This window comes from Coenobita brevimanus, chromosome 111, assembly GCF_032717465.1.
Source record: "Coenobita brevimanus isolate Jiangsu-jjx chromosome 111, ASM3271746v2, whole genome shotgun sequence".
Taxonomy (NCBI): Eukaryota; Metazoa; Arthropoda; class Malacostraca; order Decapoda; family Coenobitidae; genus Coenobita; species Coenobita brevimanus.
Genome location: NC_137064.1, coordinates 3111726 through 3132276, shown reverse-complemented (window position 1 = coordinate 3132276; position 20551 = coordinate 3111726). Strand labels below are relative to the sequence as shown.

Here is a 20551-nt window from a genome sequence, read left to right as displayed (position 1 = left end):
TTTTTTTTTTTTTTTTTTTTTTTTTTTTAATGCAGAAATGAAGGAAAATGTTAAACATAAGTGAAGAAGTGAATGACAAGGTGAATTTTTTTTTCATTCAGTGCACCAGACATTATCAGATAAAATCACAAAACAAGCATAAGATTGGCAGGTACGCAAAGCTGCAGACAGTTGCTAACAGCATCACACATGACTGCGTGTTACCAAAGATTTTTGCAGGAAACTTTGAACTTGAAAATATCAGCTATGAATCACAAAGTCTTAGAAATTTAGAGATCATTTTACATCCATCTATCCATCGTCCAGTCCTTTTATTGCCTCAGTAGGAACAAAGGGTCCTCTGGCTAGGCAGCTCTGTCCCAACATTGAAAGTAAGTAATAAGTCCAATCATCTCAATCCAGATATTTATTTGTTGGCCATATGGTTACTACCCAACATACTAAATGGTTTTTTGGAGGACTGGAAACTGTTGGGCTTTTTATTCATTGTAGAATCACCTGAAGGTAGAGCTTCGTAAAAATCAAGAAACTGCACAGTGTTTATGTTGTAACCAAATGGTTTTATTACCCTTAAAAATGGCCCCAGATACTGAAGAGGGTACAAACTATACCAGTCTCCATTATCCCCCTCAGTAAGGTGGAGTCTCTCTTATATTACTAGGTATTCATTGTTACTGTCTGAGAATATTGTTCAGCTTAAGAGAGACCCCTCATAGTAGGGGAGGGTGGCGATGGTTTGGACATTTAAAAATATATATATATTTATAAAAATTCAGGTTTAAGCTGGAGTGTGATCTGGTTTATGTTAAAATGTTGCCACATCATTTGGCTCTTTAGGTTGATAATATGAAATTCGTATCTCTTTTCAGCTTTAAGCTATAGTTAACGAAACACAAGTGACTAAATGGTCCGAACCATCCCAACCAGTGGTGATGGTTCGGACAGTAGGGTGGGATGGGTCGGCCATGAGTATTAATCAGCATATTCTTAAAATTTTGTGAGTTATATTGGATAAAAACAAACATTTATTAATTCAGAGATATTTCATTTTCCCAAAGTACATTATTAAACTTCAGAATTCAAATGAACTACTGTACTTGATATCTGTTTAAAAATCTATCTATATATATAACTGAAATAACCTTCACCAGATTTAATAATAAATGACTTAACCTCTTACTTCCTGCTACAAAACTATGCATAATTAACCTTCTCAGTCTGTCTCTCTCTGTCTCTGTCTCTCTCTCTCTGTCTCTCTCTCTCTCTCTCTCTCTCTCTCTCTCTCTCTCTCTCTCTCTCTCGCTCTCTCGAATATTGACTTCACTTTTCACTTTCTAGGCCTTATTTCAGACGGACTAACTTAATGCATATTGCAGCCTGCAAAACTCAAATAGAACTTGTAATATCCCTTCCTTCTTTTAACACTTTGAGGAATAGCTTAAACAAACAAAACTATTAATATATATTCCCTGATAACTATTAAGAATGGTGTTTCACTATGTGTTCAAATATAAATGATCAAAAGTAGCATTATCATTTCATAAGGTCATGACTTGGTAGTAGTGGAGGGATAGTTAGGACTGTCCGAACCATCCCCCTCCTCAACTGTCCGAATCATCCCAAACCTATATAATTAATTGACGGGTACTGACAAGTTTCACCTGAGAGAGAGTTTAACATTCATTTTTCATAGCAATATGTTCTACATGCAACACAGATTCACCCTGATAATGCACAGTTCGATGCTTGGCATATTCATAAAGGTAGAGCTTACGATATACACTCAAGTTATTAAATAGGAGATGCAAAAAAACATAAAATCTGACCTGCATCAAAAAGTGAGCGGTTTCTAGCTTGGAGGTTCCATGTGGTCAAAGCATACAAACTCTCTTACTTTCACCCAAGATCACACGACCTTAGGTCTCATACATTTCTCAGAGAATGCACTGTCTGAACCATCCCATTGTGCGAACCATCACCGCCCTCCTGTAAGGAGGTTGATATTCACAAAGTATTCAAAGTACCAGTAACTTTGTCTTTTCAGTCTCTGGTGACTTTTGTGAACAAGCAGCTGAACAGACTCAATTTCGACATCTCAAACATTGAGAGGGACTTCAGTGATGGTGTATACCTTTGCCTCCTCATGGGCCTGTTGGAGGGCTACTTCGTCCCTCTCCACCACTTCTACCTCACTCCCCAGGTACATTGTGCTGTTTGTTGCAGAGAGATGTCACAACCACAACCCTGTATTGCCATTTTGAAGTGTTTGGCACCCATTTAGCCATTGTGGATAGTTAACTTTTCTAATTTGTGTGACATGATGATCTCAGTCATTAGGAAGTATGTACACTTCAGACCAGCAATGCAGATCACTTGAGTTAAGAACATGCAGTAGCATAGCAGGAATTGACACACTATAACAGCAAAAGTCATCTCATCTCAGAGGACTGTTGAGTTTCGCGTCAATAACATATGGCTGTTTTGTACATGATAGGCTGAAAATCAGGCACATTTAAAATTTAACGTAATTCCAAGTAATGTAGTGTCCAATGCACCATTTAGGATGAGGGTCAGTCTGATCAGATGCTATGTTCATTGGTCCACAGCCATAATGGGTAGTTGGAGATTTTTCAGTCATGTAGTTCCATCGTAGACAATGATAGCTTAAGCCTAGTTCTCTGTGCCTGTCATGGTTGTTAACATTTTACCATTACTTAATGTTTAAAGTGTCTTAACTTTGGCCCACCATGCTTAAATGCTTTAGATATCAGATCATTACTGTGATTTTTTTTTTTTTTTTTTTTTACAGTATATGAATAATAAAGTTATTTGGGGTGAAACAAATTAGTGTAGATGAGCTGCAGTGAGTTTTTTTTGTGTTTGTTTATTAATTTTATTTTTTATTTTTTGTTCTTTTTATTCTAGCTGTTTGCTGACAGTTGTTAATCTTAGAATGTTTTATATATACTGTATATGTTATATGACAACAGGAATGGAATGTAAAGAAATACTTTTAAAGGGAAAATTTTAACTAAGGTAAAGTTGTATTGTAGATCAAGTAATAGACTGCATAAAAATGATGTTACCAAGTTATTTATACAGTATCTTTATCATCATCTTAATCACTATAATCACCCAATTTCATGTTTACATGACAGAGGTGGATAGCTCCTTGAAGTGAGAAAAAGAAAAGCACAAAAGTTGAGCTGTTGATAGTGTATTAATGCAAGTATTAGCTGTTTGTATACATTTCTTTGTTTACTTTTAATCTCTTTCCAGACATTTGAAGAGAAGCTGCATAATGTGACTCAATCCTTTGAGCTAATGATGGATGCTGGCCTTGCAAAACCAAAGGCTCGACCAGAAGGTGAGACTCTTGGCTGCCTTATCACCCCATTGCTTGGTACATACAGTAGGTGACAGTTTAGACAGTTTAGCATAGTACACAGAGTAGGCCACAGTTTAGCTTGGTACACAGAGTAGGTGACAGTTTAGACAGATAGAGAAGGATTTTTTTTTTTTTTTTTTTTTTTTTTTTTTAGATTTGTATTGTGACAATGAAGAGAAGGAGACTTAGATTGAAGTGGAAGAGTAAAGCTAGGGAGTAGTTTATTTATTGGAAGCTTGGAGTGGTGATAGACAGGCAGTGAGGTTTTCTTGTCACAGCTTTTGTGGTTGAATTCTGAAATTAGATTTCAGACAGTGACAGGTAGAAATTTTGCTAATAATATCATTATATCAACACTTTCCTTCAGATGATATTGTTTTTATTATTTCTCCTGTTAGACAGTCCAAATTGCGAGGGATGTCTGGTACCGAATGGATAAAAACAGACTCCATTATCCTCCTTTGTTATGAAAGACCTCCTATAAGCTGAATGCTGATTGTATATAACACAATGGGCACTTGGTTAGGTCCTCAGAGCTACCACAGTGCAGCTGTATCCACCGTTACACAGATCGTGGGTTCAGATGTAGCCAAATATGGCACTGTCTGTCACTGCACAGATGTATCTCCCACAGCACTGGCCACATGCTTGCTCAGAAATTCACTGATGCAGTGATGGTGTTGTGTGGGTTATGGTGAATGATGATGGTTTAAGTGATGTTGTGGGGTGGTTGGGTCATGGTGTGAGGTAATGGTGTGTGGTGATGATGTGAATGATGTTGCAGGGTGATGGTCTGGGTCATGGTGTGTGGTGATGGTGTAAGGTGGTGTGGATGATTGCATGGGATAATGGTGTGGGTGATGGCATGGGGTGATGGGATGGTGTGTGATTTTGATCTAAGTGATGGCGTGGGGTGATAATCAAAGTGATGTTTTGGAGTGATGTTGTGAGGGAATGATCAAAGTGATGTGGAGTGATGGTGTGGATCATGATGTGTGGTGATAGTGTAGACTTATGATGTAGAGTGAGGGTGTGGGTAATGGCATAAGATATTGATTTGAGTCACTGGCCTAAATGTTGATTGGGTGATGGTATGGGTCATGATGTGAGGTCTAGGTAGTAGTGTGATCATTGTTTGGTACAAGTGCAGACAAAAGGAACAGAGAAACAGCCATGGCCCAGACACACAAGAAATGGGTCATTCCTGACTGATGAGTTACAGTGGGAGAGTAGGGGAATGGTATCAGATGGGGGATAAGTGAGGGTAGGTTCCTACCAGTTTCCCACCCCCGGCTGTAAATCATTAGCCAGAAATTACCCAGTTCTTGTGTGCCTGAGAAGGCATTGTCACCGTTTCTTTTGTCTGCACTTGTTCATTTAAGACATGATTGAGGTCATCAGAGCAGATTCTGGGGGTGGCAAGGGGTCCATTAGGGATAATTTTGGGGAGGGTTCTCACCATGAATTGCTTTCCAATAGGCTGTGTATCTCCCATAACATGGATTTTTCAATGCCATTAGATGATGATGATATAAAGTTATTGAAAAACTTAGATTTGTTGTAGGTAAGATCACAATAATACTGGTATATCCATCCATCAATTCAGTGTTGCCCTAAGAGGAGCATAGGAGCCTGGAGCTATGTAGGTTGGTCCTAACATTTAAGATGAGAGTGACCAGCCTCACTCATCCCTGAGTGGCATTACATGAGCAATAAATCTCAACTTCTCTTTGGATATAAACCTGTGCCAGCTCAATCTGATTGGAGCGCCTTAATTACCCACTAAACTACCAGGCATCATAATTTGGTGTTATGGTTACCACCCAGCATAGTAAATGGTTTCATGGTGTACAGGAAACCATTTGGCTTGTCACTCAGTTTAGAGTCATCCACAGGCAGAAGGAAGAGGAAAAAATGAAGGAAAGAAAGACAGAAGAGGAAGGAAGGAAAAGAGGAAAGGACAGACACCCAAAGCATCACTACATTGAGTGAGTGGATGGTGAGCACCCCCATCTGCCGGTAGTGCTGCCCTCGGGTGACTACACTTTCCTCTCTTCCTTCCTTCCTTTCTCTTTTGTCTTTACTTCATTCTTTCCTTTTCCTTCTGCCTAATGGGTGTCTTTACACTCTCTCTTCTGTCTTTCTTTCCTTCATTCTTTCCTCCTCATCTGCGTATGTGCAACTCTACGCTGAGTGACAAGCCAAGTGGTTTCCTGTATGCCAGGAAACCATTTACTATTCTGGGTGATAACTAAATAACCAAATTATGGCTCCTGGTGGTTTAGTGGGTAATCAAGGCCCTCCAATTGGATTGAGCCTGTGCAGGTTTCTATCCAAGGAGTGGTTGGGGTTTATTGCTCACATAATGCCACTCAAAGATGTGTGAGGCTTGTCACTCTCTTCTTAAATGTCAGGACCAACTTTCCAAGCCCCAGGCTCCTGTGCTTCTTATGGGGCAACACAGGATTAGATGCTGCTGGTGATTATATATATATATATATATATATATATATATTTATATATTTATATATATATATATATATATATACACTCAATCCTTGAGTACCGCGGGCAATAGGGACTGGACAAGGACCGTGGTACCCAAATCCGCGTCACTCAGACAATATGTTTACATGTATAATGGTACAATGTGTTCTGGCAACTTTCCAAAACTCTCACTTTTACCCCTTCTTACCACCTAACCCCACGTAAATTACCCCCACTTGCACCTATCATCAGGTAAAACATTGAAAGAGATATAACTGTTGTAATTAAAAACATCAATGGTATTAAAAATAGCATTAATAAAAATAATAGTTGGGATGGGTACCCTTTTGTTGATACGTAGCTCCCCGGTATTTTCCTCCCACCCCCCAACCCCTATGTTGTTGTCAAAGTTTCGCCTTCTCTCATATCATGTGGCTTTCAGGAGAGACCTTAGGCCATATGGTTAGACAAAAATTTATGGGTCTGGCAGTTTTAGAGTACGAAATAGAACGAAAATTTGTGCTAACATGAAAAAATTACTTTAATCCGTGTGTTCTCGTGAGTTAGCGTTCAGTTTCACATTTTTCGTTTGATATCGCGTTTCCCAACACATTTTTGATAAACTAAACATATGGCTAAACTGCTCAATCAGTTCGAAATGTGTTGGGAAGAGCGATACCGAACGAAGAGTAATGTGTTCGGAAAAGCGATACCGAACGAAGAATATGAAACGGAACGCTAACTTAGGAGAACACATGGATGAAAGAGTACAGTATCTTTTTTCTGGTTTGCAAACATTTTCGCTCCATTTTGTTCCCTAAAACAGCCAGACCCGTAAATTTTAGTCTAACTATACAGCCTAACGTCTCTCCCGAAGGCCACATGATACGAGAAGGCGAAACTTTGTCAACAACTTTGGGGTTGGGGGGCGGGAGTAAAATACCGTGGAGCTACGTATCAACAAAAGGGAACTCAGTGGAGGTGGTGTTGACCCAGTCCAACTTCTGTTTTTGTTAATGCCATTTTTAATACCACTGATGTTTTTAATTACAACAGTTATATCTCTTTCAGTGTTTTATCTGATGGTGCGTATAGGTGGAGGTAAATACGTGGGGTAAGATGATAAAAAGGGGTAAAAGTGAGAGTTTGCTTTCTCTGACGCTCCACATAACGCCCTATAAGCTTCTCAGTCAGTTTCAGGACAACATATAAACCTTCACAGCTGCCAGGATTGCATCACTTCCAACGCACGATCTTTATCTTCTCCCTGTCCTTCCAAATCGTTATGATGGTGCTTTCTTTTATGCTATGGTTTTTCTTTTGCCATTTTGGTATTTGTACGCTTAAAGCAGTGGAAGAACCTTACCAATTCAGTTCATATTCTTCCAGTTTGTTTTCTGTATTTTTCTATTTTCAGGGTGGTAAATTACCTTTTCCTGCTGAAAAATTTCCCACTTTTTATCATCACGTTCCTTAAGCCATAACATGATTGTCTTGATGTACTCAAAGGTGATTTTCGTCTCCCAACTTCCCAACTGGATGCTACGTTAGGTTAGGTTAAATTATAAGGTATAGTTAAGCTAGGTTAGGTCAAGGTTAAACACAGGTTAGGACAGGCCCTAATTTCGCCGTAACCCTGATGTGTCAAACAAGTTGACAGCGGAATACAACTTAAAACGACGGGGGAAACAGATTTAGTATGAAACGTTTATTTACCTCCCAGAAGTAATCCGACAAACATAAGACTATCAGGAAAAAGAACGAAGAATGTGAAACTGAATGCTCACTTACAGGAGCAGAAGTATTTTGTGTGTGTGTGTGTGTGTGTGTGTGTGTGTGGTTAGCAAACATTTTTGTTCAGTTTTGTCTCCTAAAACTCGAAATCCATATGACTGTGAGGTAGAGTCTGTGAGACGCGAGAAAGGACTTGATAGCCGTATGCTCAGTCGGTCCTAAATGTGTTGGGAAGCACGAAACCGAACGAAAAATGTGGAACTGAACACTAACAAGAACACATAGACGAAAGTATTTTTTTTCTAATTAGCAAACATTTTCGTTCCATTTCGTCCCCCAAAACTGCGAAACCCATTATGAGTGTGGGGTTGAACTAGGTGAAGCATGAGAAAGGATTGATAACAGTATGCTCAGTTAGTTGGAAATGTTGGGAACCATTAAATCGAACGAAGAATGTGGAACTGAACGCTACGATAACACATGGACGAAGGAGTAACTTTTCCTCTAATTAGCAAACATTTTCGTTCCATTTCGTTCCTTAAAACTGCAAAATCCATGATAATTGTGGGTAAGAACTAGATGAGGCATGAGAAAGGACTGATAACCATATGCCCAGTTGGTCCAAAATGTGTTGGGAAGCATGAAATCAAACGAAGAATGTGGAACTGAACTGTAACTTACGAGAACGCAAGTTTTTTTTTTTTTTTTTTTTTCTGTTTAGCATACATTGTCGTTCCATTTTGTCCCCTGAAATTGCCGAAACCCATAAATTTCGTCAAACCGTTCGGCCTTGAGTTTGCCCAGAAAACATATTTCCATTCTGTATGTGTATTCATAAAAACCACCAGGAACCCTCAGCCAGGAACAACGCTTGCCCACTCGTTTCAAAACTAACCATAGGTTTTTCACGAAAATATGCCCACTGTGCTTCCCAGGCAAAATTTCAGCAACCTAACCTACCCTAACCTATCCCATCTCACTAGGGCTGTTTGGCTGAGGTGGCTGGCTGTGGTATTGAGATAAATACCCATACAGAATGGAAATATGCGCCCAGGAAATGTACCCAGAAGTTAGAGGGTGACGTCATAGCGCGCGGCTTTCAAATTTCGTCCCCAGGCCAGCTGACTTCCCGCGTGAGCTCGAGTTTTTCCGCGTGTTGACATGACTTGTCTCATTATGCTGACCGCGTTAGAACAAAAACGTGTTACTCAACCACGTGTTACTTAAGGATTGAGTGTATATATTTATATACTGTATTTATATATTTATATATATATGTAAAGTGTATATTGTTTAATGAAAAATAAAAATAGCAGAGAGTGTGCAGAATAAAATTAAATTCAAGTTTGATGTAATATGTGAGATATCTTTTTGTCAAGGCCTGTGTTAGTTGAATGGGATAAATTCAAGTTTGATGTAATATGTGAGATAACTTTTTGTCAAGGCATGTAATAGTTGAATGGGATAATTGTAACTTATGACCTGTTGTGCTTCTGGTAACTTGACTTAACTTATTTGCAGATATCGTTAATGGAGACCTCAAGTCTACGCTGAGAGTCTTATACAACCTCTTCACTCGTTACAAAAACTCAAACTAAAGTTGAGGACCTCATTCACAATTTTTACATCAACTGCTGCCTGAGTAATACTTTTAATATGCACAAATCACTTCAAATATGGGTCAAGATATTTTTCTTAACATTTTTACAATTTTATGATTTTTTTTTTTTTTTTTTTTGTGTATCTGTGTGTGTTTTTTTTTATGACAGTGTTATCATGGTCAGTGAAAGAAAAAAAAAAAACTTAAATTCAGCCCTTCAGGAATGTAGAAACTGACTTTGATTTTTTAAAGTAATGCTTTATTCCAGTTCTTAAATCTCCATTAATGTTAGTTTAGTTCAGCAGCTCTGATCATTATCAGCAGCATCACTATCACTCATCTTCAGTCAGTTTTCCTGTATTTTGAAAGAGTGGGTAGGATCCAGGTTGTGTGTGGAAAAATGGAAATGCAAACAGGTACCATAGTCCTCAAATGATGTGGTTCCACTTAACCTAAAATTATGTATGCAATCCTTGTAAAATATTATATGTTGAAATGCCTTTTAGATAAGCATTCTTGTTATTTAGGTGCAGTTTCACAGGCGTGCCTGTGGCATGTAGACTGACACCTGTACAGTATTTACTTCTTGGACACTGTTTACCTCATGGTTGAGCATATGCTGTCATGGTGAATGCCTATAGGCTCTCCATCCCTTCCTTTGGTATATAATAATATGGTGTTCCATTGCTGTGAAATTTTCCAACTATAAGTACAGTATGTCTGACAAATGCAAGTGTTTGTGTTGATGTGGAAGTGCGAAGGTGAGTAAAGTGATCACCCAAGAGAAGAAAATGAACATGATCAAGCAATATGAGGAGAATGAAAAGCTTAAGTCTATCTCTTGTTCTCTTTTCCTGGGTATTTAGTAGCAATGAGGAAGCTGAAATACTTAAGTCTGTCTCTTGTTTTCTTGCCTGGCTGTTTAATCTTAAACTGGTTGTTTTTTAGTGTTTCATGTCCCAGCCTTGGACCGAACTGTTTCGACAGCAGACAACTGCTCAAACCACTACAGCTTCCTTTATTCTCAAATGATGATGTATTTGCAAGTGCTTTGTCAAGTTTTTGCAGACAGTGGTGGTGGGAAGGGGGATACTGGAGTACCTAAGGCATATTAGCATCATTTGTGCATTTTGCTTAGGTGTGTTTTATAACTCAAAAATGCAGTCTTATATAACCTGAAGAATCTTTTGAATTATATTCAGTAATCAAATACATCCTGGTTCCTGTACTGCCAAATCGTGCTTCTTAGAGTTAACGGATGCAAATCCTATACTGACTGTGAAATGCCTCATAACTGCCTTAATCCACTGATCAAGATATATGAAAATAGAAGATGGTGCTAAAAACTCTGTCATTTATCTTCACTATATATGTTTTGACATCAAAATGTATTTGCACACATAGTTCGTGCACATGGTGTGTTTTGTAATGTTCCTGTTATTGTTACAGTCAAATGTAGTTGCATTTGTTCAAGAGAACTATTTTGTGAAATGATGTTCTACTTAAATGGTCTCCCATATTATAATGGGATATACATGAGCAGCAGTGGCCAAAAAAGATAAACGTTTTTATAGAAATATAAAAAGTTAACCTGTTAAGCCAGCCTGCAAGTTTGTTTAACTGTCCAGAGTACTAGTCGTCTATGGAGCTGTTCTCTAATCAGATGTTAGAGAAGTTATTATTAGCTTCTATACTGATTAATACAACATGATGATGTCACATTTAATCACAGATGACCACTAAATTTAGATATTAATCCTTAAAACTATAGTTACATAATGATTGGTGAGAGGTCACCTGGATGTAGGTGTTTATAACAATATATTGGTTAATTAATATACAGTGATTACTAATTTACTGCTTAAATGTAAAACAGAAGATTCATGATATGTTTGATATATATTGATAACAATGAAATAAAATTTGCTGAGTCTTTAGAGAAGACCATGTGGGTTTAGGTGGTAGGTAAATAAGAATACAGTATAAAACTGTAGTTGTTTGTTCAAGACATTATGGTATGGAAACTATGCCCTACTTTATTGCTACTGAGACTGAAGGCATTTCAACCCACATTATATAACTCACTATAATCTCAAACTCATTATGGTAGTCAATATGCTGGCCATCCTGTGGAGAATTAAGGTTAACCAGTAGTAGCATGACAACTGGTTGACCTTTATACTGTAAACAAGGCATCTTTGCTCCAGCCCTCTAGTACAGCATTAGTTGGTATCAGCATACTGTCATGTAAACACAGACCACCTTCACTTATCGTCACATTGATAAACCTTCCTTTAAAAGCCAAGCAGTGTACAGCACTGTGATATAAAGACACAGCAAATGAATTCCTGTCCTCTGTGATTAAATTTGGAATGTTTGATATTCAAAATCAATAATCTATTTCATAATGTTTCTATTTAATGCATAATGACAAAATATCTGCATAGTTGTAAGATGTGAGGCACACATGTGCCTAGAGCTTTAATCTGTTGTGTTCATTGTTGAAGAAATTAACTTATCTTCTAGTGTTGTGTCCATTCAACTTAAGTGATTAATAATTCACCAAGCCCATTGTTTATTTGTATTCCATTTGTATCTACTTACATATACCTAATTTGTAACTCTTGCCATAGTACATAAAGTTTAGCATGTGCTTTAATATTGTTCAGAACTGTACTGTAATGAATTTACTACAAGTTGTCTGATATGTATGGAGAAGCAAGCTATTTTTGTATGAAAAATTATATTTTTTTTTTTTTTTTTTTTTTTTTTTTTTTTTTTTTTTAAAGTGAGGTTGGTCACTTTCATCTTCAGTGTCAGGACCAACTTGCCCAGCCCTGGGATCCTACACTCCTCATGGGGCAACGTAGGATTGGATGGTGGATGGATGGATGGCAGGTACACATAAACCTTAGACGTGCCTACTTAACTGAAGTGCCTGACTTAAACTACACCGTAAATCCCTCACAACCCTGGAAACACTAATAACTCCGTCCTTCTTGCAACCCACATTGACCACCAGATTCTTATCCCTGATGATTCATTTATGTATTTTTTTAAAATTTGTACCTAAGATAATTTAGTTTTGGAATGCACATCAGGCTGTGAAGAAGGTAGTGGAAACTTTCTAACCCCTTACCACAAATACAGTAGTAGTGCCAAAGGTAAACAAAATCTTCTGGAGGTAGCATGAATAAAAATATGTCATCATGTTACAGGGGTTTAACCTGTGGTAGGCGAGCTGTATACAAGCCCTGAGATTTTCACGGTCATTTTAGGAAGCTATGACAGTAAGGAGTGGCTAGCCTGTACTGTGAGTAAAATATTATAATCAGCAACAAGGTAGAGGGACAAGACTACATGTCTCCCACATCACATGCTTCATTAATGCCTGTTCCCTCTCAGTGTTTTAAATGCAGAATAATCATGAGTGCCAAGAAGGTGCCGTCTCATGGGTAATGCTCCATGTCTTTATATCACCAGTGCACTCACAACTTTTTCAGCTCTGGACTCCAAGGGTCATATTCTCATGGATTTAGGAATCTTCATACATATTTTCCCTTAGAATTTGCATTGTTTGCTACATTAGTGTTCATATGTATGCCTTGTTGATCTTGTTCATCTTGATTCGATGCAAAAGATTTTTAATATGTCTTGTACAGAAATAAACTGGCAGGAAGTGCTAGGGAGCTTCGTAAACCACCGGAATTCAACTCTATGTTCCAATGTGGTATGTATATGGAGCCTGAAGTACATGTTTGCTGGTATTCAAGAGGAAGCAGAACTTCCACCTACACCTCTCATTTCCCACCTCACATCATATTGTATCACTGTCAGAATTTTGCAATAAATGAGAAGTAGGACACAATGCCAGCAGGGGACCATAAGCGAACTGTGCTTGTAATTACACTTTCCCGTATATGCCCACTAACCAAACTTTTCCTTCCTCATATCTGCCCTTACATTATGCACCATCTTCCCTGTATCTGCCCTCACACTGTGCACCTTCTTTCTTATGCAATGCACCCCCTTCCTCATATCTGTCCTTATGCCATGCATCTCCCCCCTCATATCTACCCCTACACTAGGCATCTCCCCCTTTATATCTATCCCTACACTAGGCATCTCCCCCATCATATGTACCCTTACACTAGACATTTTCCCCCTCATATCTGTCCCTACACTAGGCATCTCCCCCATCATATCTACCCCCACACTAGGCATTTTCCCCCTCATATCTGTCCCTACACTAGGCATCTCCCCCATCATATCTACCTCTACACTAGGCATTTCCCCCCTCATAACTGTCCCTGCACTAGGCATCTCCCCCCTCATATCTACCTTCACTAGGCATCTCCCACCCCCCCCTCATATCTATCCCTACACTAGGCATCTCCCCCCTCATATCTACCCCTACACTTGGCATGTCCCCCCATCATTTCTGTCCTCTCGCCATACACCTTATTCTTTACTTCTGCCCTCACATTCTACATCTCTTTCCTCATACTAAAGCACCACATCAGTATACAATATGATGGTCTACCCTTATCTCTGAGTGAGGATCAGAGAACTTTACTATAAAGGGGGTATTATACCTACATAATAAATTGCGCACAGTATTCAGTATTCTGATGCTATCTCACTACACACTCATCTACTGATAGCTTCAAAAATTATGTTCCTTTTGGCAGGAATGATACCTGCATTTTTTAAGAAGTCAAAATTGAAACTGCTAGGAAGTAAGAAAGATATATCATGTCTATCTGTAGCCAGATGTTTTAATCCCGTAAGGGGTGACCTCAAACAAATTACCTTCATGTTGCCCTATCCTCTGCCATTTTGCTGCCCTCCCCTTAACTTGCATCCCTTTCTCTCATATACCTTTCTGCTCCATCCCTCCATATCATCCTCAGTCACCCCCTCCCTCTACCCCCCTCCACTCCTAGTTAGTCTCTCTCTCCATCCTCTCTGCATGGCCAAACCACCTCAGCATAATCCTCCTTGTGCTTTCTATCATATCCACATCTACACCACAACAGTCCTTCACTTCCTTATTTGTCAGTTTCTCTCTCCATGTAACCACATGCTCCTCTCAAATAACTCATTTCCTCTGCTCTCACTCTTGGCTTATGTCCTTCCAACAAGATCCAAGCTTCTCTTCCATGCTTTAGAGTGGGGATCACAGTATTGTCTTGCAGCAACTTTTCGACTTCCATGCTCACTCCCCTATTTCTTATCACTGCTTTCAGTGAACCGGCAACCTTTCTTCCCTTCTGTACCCCCTCAAGCATTTTCTCCTCCAAACTTCCATACTTACTCATCACACTACCCGGGTACACTGTACTTAAATGCACTCACATTTTCAGTTTCTTCAAAGATGTGTTTTATTTTGTTTTGTTTTTAAAGGTTCCAACATGCTTGCATGCATCAACCTTGGTCACCTAAGGCAGCTGTCCATGCTGCTTGATCTCTGGCAGCCTCCCTTATCTCCGAGGTCTTACTCTGTGACCTCATCCTAGGTCTTTTCCTGTCTGCCTTTCACAACCGTACCCCTGACGTTAACATCTCAGGTTTTGCACCAAGTTGTCATCCTCTATCCTCTCCACATGTCCAAACCATATCAGTCTTCCCCTCCACCCAGTACTTTCCAGTCCTATCCTTCCTCTCAACTCTTCAGTCATTAGGACATGTTACACATCCATCAAATCATTGTCTTGTCTGTATTTTGAGTTTATGAATATCCTCTTCCTTCACTGCTGAGGTTTCACTACCATACAGCATTACACTCCTAACACATGCCACATGTAAAGATCCTCTAGCATGGAGGGAGAGCCCTCTCAGTGTCATGATAGGCAACAGCTCCCTGAACTTCCTCCAACCACTCCATACCTTAACCACAGAGCTAGCACCACCTCCATCATATAACATATCCTCCAAATTACAAAACTCTTCCACACACTCAAGAGACACCAGCAAGATCAATCCTTTCATGCCCAACATTCTCCACGTGCTTTCTCCAACATAAACAAAATCCGCATTATCTCGCAAAGTATTTTTAATATCACAGTGTCTCCTATCCACCCACTTATCACAAATATTGCACAAGATAAAGTTACTTCCTACACCCTTTTGGCAAACTACACATGGCTACTCCCCCCTGCTTCAACAGTACTGCCACCAGCCATAGATATCATCCCTTATGTTTATCCACAGTTACTCTCAAACCCTCATGCCCTATTCCATCTCTCCACTTCCTAAACTTTTCCTCTGCCTCCTTTTCATTCTCTGTAGTCAACACCAAGTCATCGGCCTACAACATCTCCCAAGGGAGTCCATTTCTGAAGTCATCTGAGAGAACTTAAAGCACCATGACAATAAGGGACTCAAAACTGACCTCTGATGTACAGCAGCATTCTCAGAAAACTCATCACTCAATCATAAGAGTCTCTCACCTGTGTGTGAACACCCTCATACATAGCCATGACCTCTCTAACCAGGCATTCCTCAATCCCATGCTTTCTCATTGCCCACTTCATCACCTCCCTATGGAGTCTGTCAAAGTACTTCTTCAGGTCAACAAAGATAAAGTACAGAGGATAAATATTCAAAATTTAGAAGAAAGATCAAATGACATGTCACATGTAACTTGTTCTGCTGCTGAGAACACACCAAGCAACAGCCATTTATTGTTTAAATTATAATATTCATATAAAAGCTGACTCATTAATGACATAAAATTAAATTAACCATCAGGCAGGAACAGTATTAAAAAAAAAAAAAAAAGTGTGGGTCTGCTTGAATACAGTAACCCTTTGAGTATGATGATGCCTTCTCTGTAATTTTGTTTGTGCTTGTCAGTGTTATTCAGCTGTGTGGAGACCCTTAGCAGAATAGGGTTTTTTTTTAAGACATCTCACTTAAGATTAATACAGTACCGTATAATTGTCTGACTAACAAAGGTTTAAAAAAAAGGGGGGGAGGGGAGGGGGAAGGCATTACCTTACTGATTGGGTTGAAGTACTTTTACTGTTGGCCTGTGTTAAATTACTGAATGTATTATGATGCACTGCACTCTGATATTTACTTGCTTATGAATTTTATTTAACCATTTAATAATGCCAATATAGCTAGGTATGTCATGTGATCCAGGAGTCCCACTAACAGTGATAGTCATGTGCTGCTTGCAGGTTTAAGTCCCTCAAAACTGTTCAGAAGTTTTTTGATCATGTAATACCACATGGGAAGTAGACTAGAACCATACCCTTGTGTGTTCCGAATAGGAAGGTTGGTTTTGGGCCTTATGTCTAAGAGTGAACAAGGGACTGGCTGTTATCTTTTTTTTTTTTTTTTTTTTTTACATGTATGGTTGTGATGTAATTACCATTGCCTTGCTAGTTTTCACCTGTATAGTATTGGTGCATTTTAGGGGGAAGTGGGAGGAAGGAAGTGTGAATCATGTCATATACTGTAGTTACATTTCATAAGCTTTCAAAAGTTCAATAGTTCAAATTTTGCAGATAGCTTTTTCATTGCACTTCAGACAGACATAATTTCTTGTGCCAAATTCACCATAGCACTATAACTTTGCAAATTGTAACTTAGACAATCAATTTTGGGTCTCATACAGTTCCTGTATTTGATACCACTTGCCTTATAGTCTATTTATGAAGAGAAAATTACTTAAATAGGTGCCTTCTCTTTCTCTAAATTAACAATAAACTATACTAATATTACATCTGTCATTACCCTTGCACCATTTAGAACTGATTCTTGATATTTGTTTAGGTGATATGTATTAAAACGACCTGTACTGCCTAACGTTCATATAAATCTAAGTACCGCCAGATGATTTTGTTCAACTTAGCTTAAGTGAAATATGATGAGAGGGATGATGAGGACTGCTCTTAGCTTCTCCATTCAGACAGGTGATCCCAAATCTGAAAGAAAATAGTGTGGTAGCATGAGCAGGATACATAAGTGATCATCACACAAAGGGTGAAGCATATTTGTATGTGGTATTGCATGTGGAATGGAACTAAGAATTGCAGCAGCTCAAAAAAGAATAATAAATGGATGTACATTAAAGTCTGACCCATTTCACTGAGTACACCCATGATAGCTTCCCACACTTTAGTGTTTTCCTGTTGTGCTGGGTCTAATTACCCTACACCTAGACGCTTGGATAAGCTGTAGTAGCATGTTCCTCTTGATCCCTGCTATTGTGACAGCCGTGGATGCTGCAAGAATGTCTTGGGGGTAAGCTGTAGGAGTGTAAATGTTTCTCTTGATCTCAGCTGTTGTGACAGTCGTGGATGCTCCAAAAATATCTTGAGTAAGGTGTAGTAATGTTTCTCTCAATCCCCGCTGGGGGGCGCGGTAGCACAGTGGTAGCACGCTGGACTTGTAATCGGGGGATTGCAAGTTCGAGCCTCGCCCGGGCTGCCGTGCCGGGAGGGGTAGCTCCCTCCTGTAACCCTAGCGGGGCTATATAGTCCAATACAGGGCTTAGGTCGGGGGAACTCCATTTCTCCCATTTCAATCCCCGCTGTTATGACAGCCAGGGACACTGCAACAACACATAATTTTTCTCACACAATGAGATACTGTTAGGCCACTATAGCCATGGCTGCCATTTAAGCCAGAGTTCTATTTGGTAATCATGATCTGAGGGTATTAAGCCTAATATTATATAAAAAAAACATCTTTTAAAAAAACCTTTTTGCCATTTATAAATGGAGATGCACCACAAGACAATGCTGTATAATGTATTCTACTTCATCCTGCCACCCATCAACCTTTTTAATGATGATGACCCAAATTATGCTCCAGTATTCAACTTTTTGGTCATCTTTGCGCTCTCTCTCTCTCTGTCTCTCCATTTTTCACCAATAATACTCTGTTACTTCATTGTGTGCTCTTGTTCTCTCGCCTCCTTCATTTCATCTCATTCATTCTTCAATAATTAGTCACTGGTATGTCGCTATAGTCCTTTCTTGGAGTTTTTTTTTTTTTTTATAGGTGTGACAGTGCCATTTCACCATTATGATTTTTGAGTTGTAACAAGATATTAGAATACGGTGTTAGTCACGAAGAGGTGCAATGGAAAGATTGTGGAGCGATAGCAAGAGATTACTGTACAGTATTACTAGTACTGTATGTGGTGTCAGTCACAAAGAAGTGTTATGGAAAGAATGTGGAGTCGTAGCAAGAGATTAACTCTACAAATGTGAAACTAGTTGCGAAGAAGTGCCATGGAAAGGATGTGGAGCTGTAGCAAGAGATCAACATTAGAATATGAAGCTAGCCACGAAGAAGTGCAATGGAAAGGATGTGGTAGTGCTGATTATTTTATCCCTGAACTATGGGAAATAATCTGCAACAGGACAATAACCTTTGCCAAGTTAAGGTAAAAGGACTACAGGTGATTTGTATTCATATAGGTCAATGTCCTTGTAGTGAAGGGGTTTATGGAGGCTGAGACTGACCCCTTCTTTTATATTAAGATGAAAAATTGTCTGGAGATAGTAATAATGAAATTGTCTAGAGGTAGTAATAATGAAATCGTCTGGAGATAGTAATTATTAAATTGTCTGGAGATAGTAATTATGAAATCCCCTGGAGGTTGTAATTATGAATCATCTGGAATGTGTTAGATTAAATTTCAAAAGGTATAGTACATGACACACAAGGGCAGGAATGGTTAAGAGAGTTTGTGATGAAGGGGGGTAGGGTAACCTCAGTTTTGATCAATTAACTCTGTTACTACCATATTTGACAAGCTAATGAGGATGATAAAAATGACCAAATGTTTATTGGAACATTTACCTTTATTTACTATGGAATGAAAGGAAACTACTGTAAAATGTTTCAAAAGTAAAACTTGTCATTTCATCTGCTGTGGACTTTGGGACACCATGTTTCAAGCTTTCACCTACTAATTTTTAACATTATTATTCATATTTCTGTTTTTTACATAGTGCAAACTTTCTATTAGTACTGCACAGAACAGACATGATAAACATTTCGTAGGTTCACATATATATATATATATATCTATATATATATATATATATATATATATATATATATATATATATATTGTGGTAGGTGGGGGCGCTCACCATCCACTCACTCGATGTAGTGCTGCTCTCGGGTGTCTGCCCTTTCCTCTCCATCCTTCTTTCCTTCCATTCTCTTCTGTCTTTCTTTCCTTCATTCTTTCCTTGACCTTCTGCCTACGGGTGACTTTTCACTCCCTCTTCTGTCTTTCTTTCCTTCATTCTTTCCACCTCCTTCAGCCTGTGGGTGACTTTACACTGAGTGACAAGCCAAATGGTTTCCTGTGCACCAGGAAACCATTTACTACGCTGGGTTGTAACCATATAACCAAATTTTGGCGCCTGGTGGTTTAGTAGGTAATTATTGCGCTCCAATCGGATTGAGCCGGTGAAGGTTTATAGCCAAGGGGTGGTTGGGGTTGATTGCTCACATAATGCCTCTCGGGGATGAGTGAGGCTGGTCACTCTCATCTTAAATGTCGGGACCAACTGCCTAGTCCTGGGCTCCTACGCTCCTCATGGGGTAATGTAGGCTTGGATGATGGATGGATGGATGGAAAATATATATATATATATATATATATATATATATATATATATATATATATATATATATATATATATATATATATATATATATATATACACACACACACACACACACACACACACACACACACACATTTATATATCGTAAAAACATCCTGCTAGAGTTGAAGTTCAGCAAAACATAAATAATCTCCAGTTAGCTGAGGGATAAGCAAAATTTGCTGATGGTAAGACCAGTTAATGGAGATCAATATAGATTTTTATCTGCTGACTTGATTAAACTAATGTTATCAATATTAGTTGGAAAAGCAATTTACTTTGATCAACTATGTGAATATTTGACCAACTCTGAGCCTACCATGGGATGACAGCTCCCCCCCCCCCTCCCGGTTGGGCCATGCCTGCTGAAGGGGCTAACAAATTTAGGCGTTTTTTGTAGCACCTCGGAAAGTCAAAAGGGTTTGGGTTTCCGCTGTTGGAGTTTACAGAACGCTAAGCAATAGCACAGCCAGACGAACGAGCACTATGAGCCCTGGAAGAACTGTCGTACATAGCCAGTCTGCAAGGAAATGAGATGACAACTTTTTCATAATGACATTTTATGCTCCTAAGATAAACGTAGGAGCATTATTTACAATTTTCGTTCCATTCCGAAGCAGAAATTAAGGCCAGTAGAAACCATTTACACTCTTACTCTTTTTCAAGTAAGCCTAACCTCGCGGTGGATTTGTAAAC

At 38.9% G+C, this 20551-nt stretch overlaps 1 protein-coding gene across 1 annotated transcript in view; it reads left to right on the top strand.

Annotated features, from left to right (window-relative positions):
• parvin (beta-parvin) overlaps positions 1-11875 on the top strand; it is a 28944-nt gene extending 17069 nt beyond the window's left edge. Inside the window, exons 9-11 of the mRNA XM_080286493.1 lie at positions 2045-2200; positions 3280-3367; positions 9131-11875. Coding sequence (XP_080142619.1) covers positions 2045-2200; positions 3280-3367; positions 9131-9207 — 321 coding nt within the window. The 3' untranslated portion in view covers positions 9208-11875. The remainder of the gene's footprint in view (positions 1-2044; positions 2201-3279; positions 3368-9130) is intronic.
• The last annotated feature ends 8676 nt before the right edge of the window (positions 11876-20551 follow it).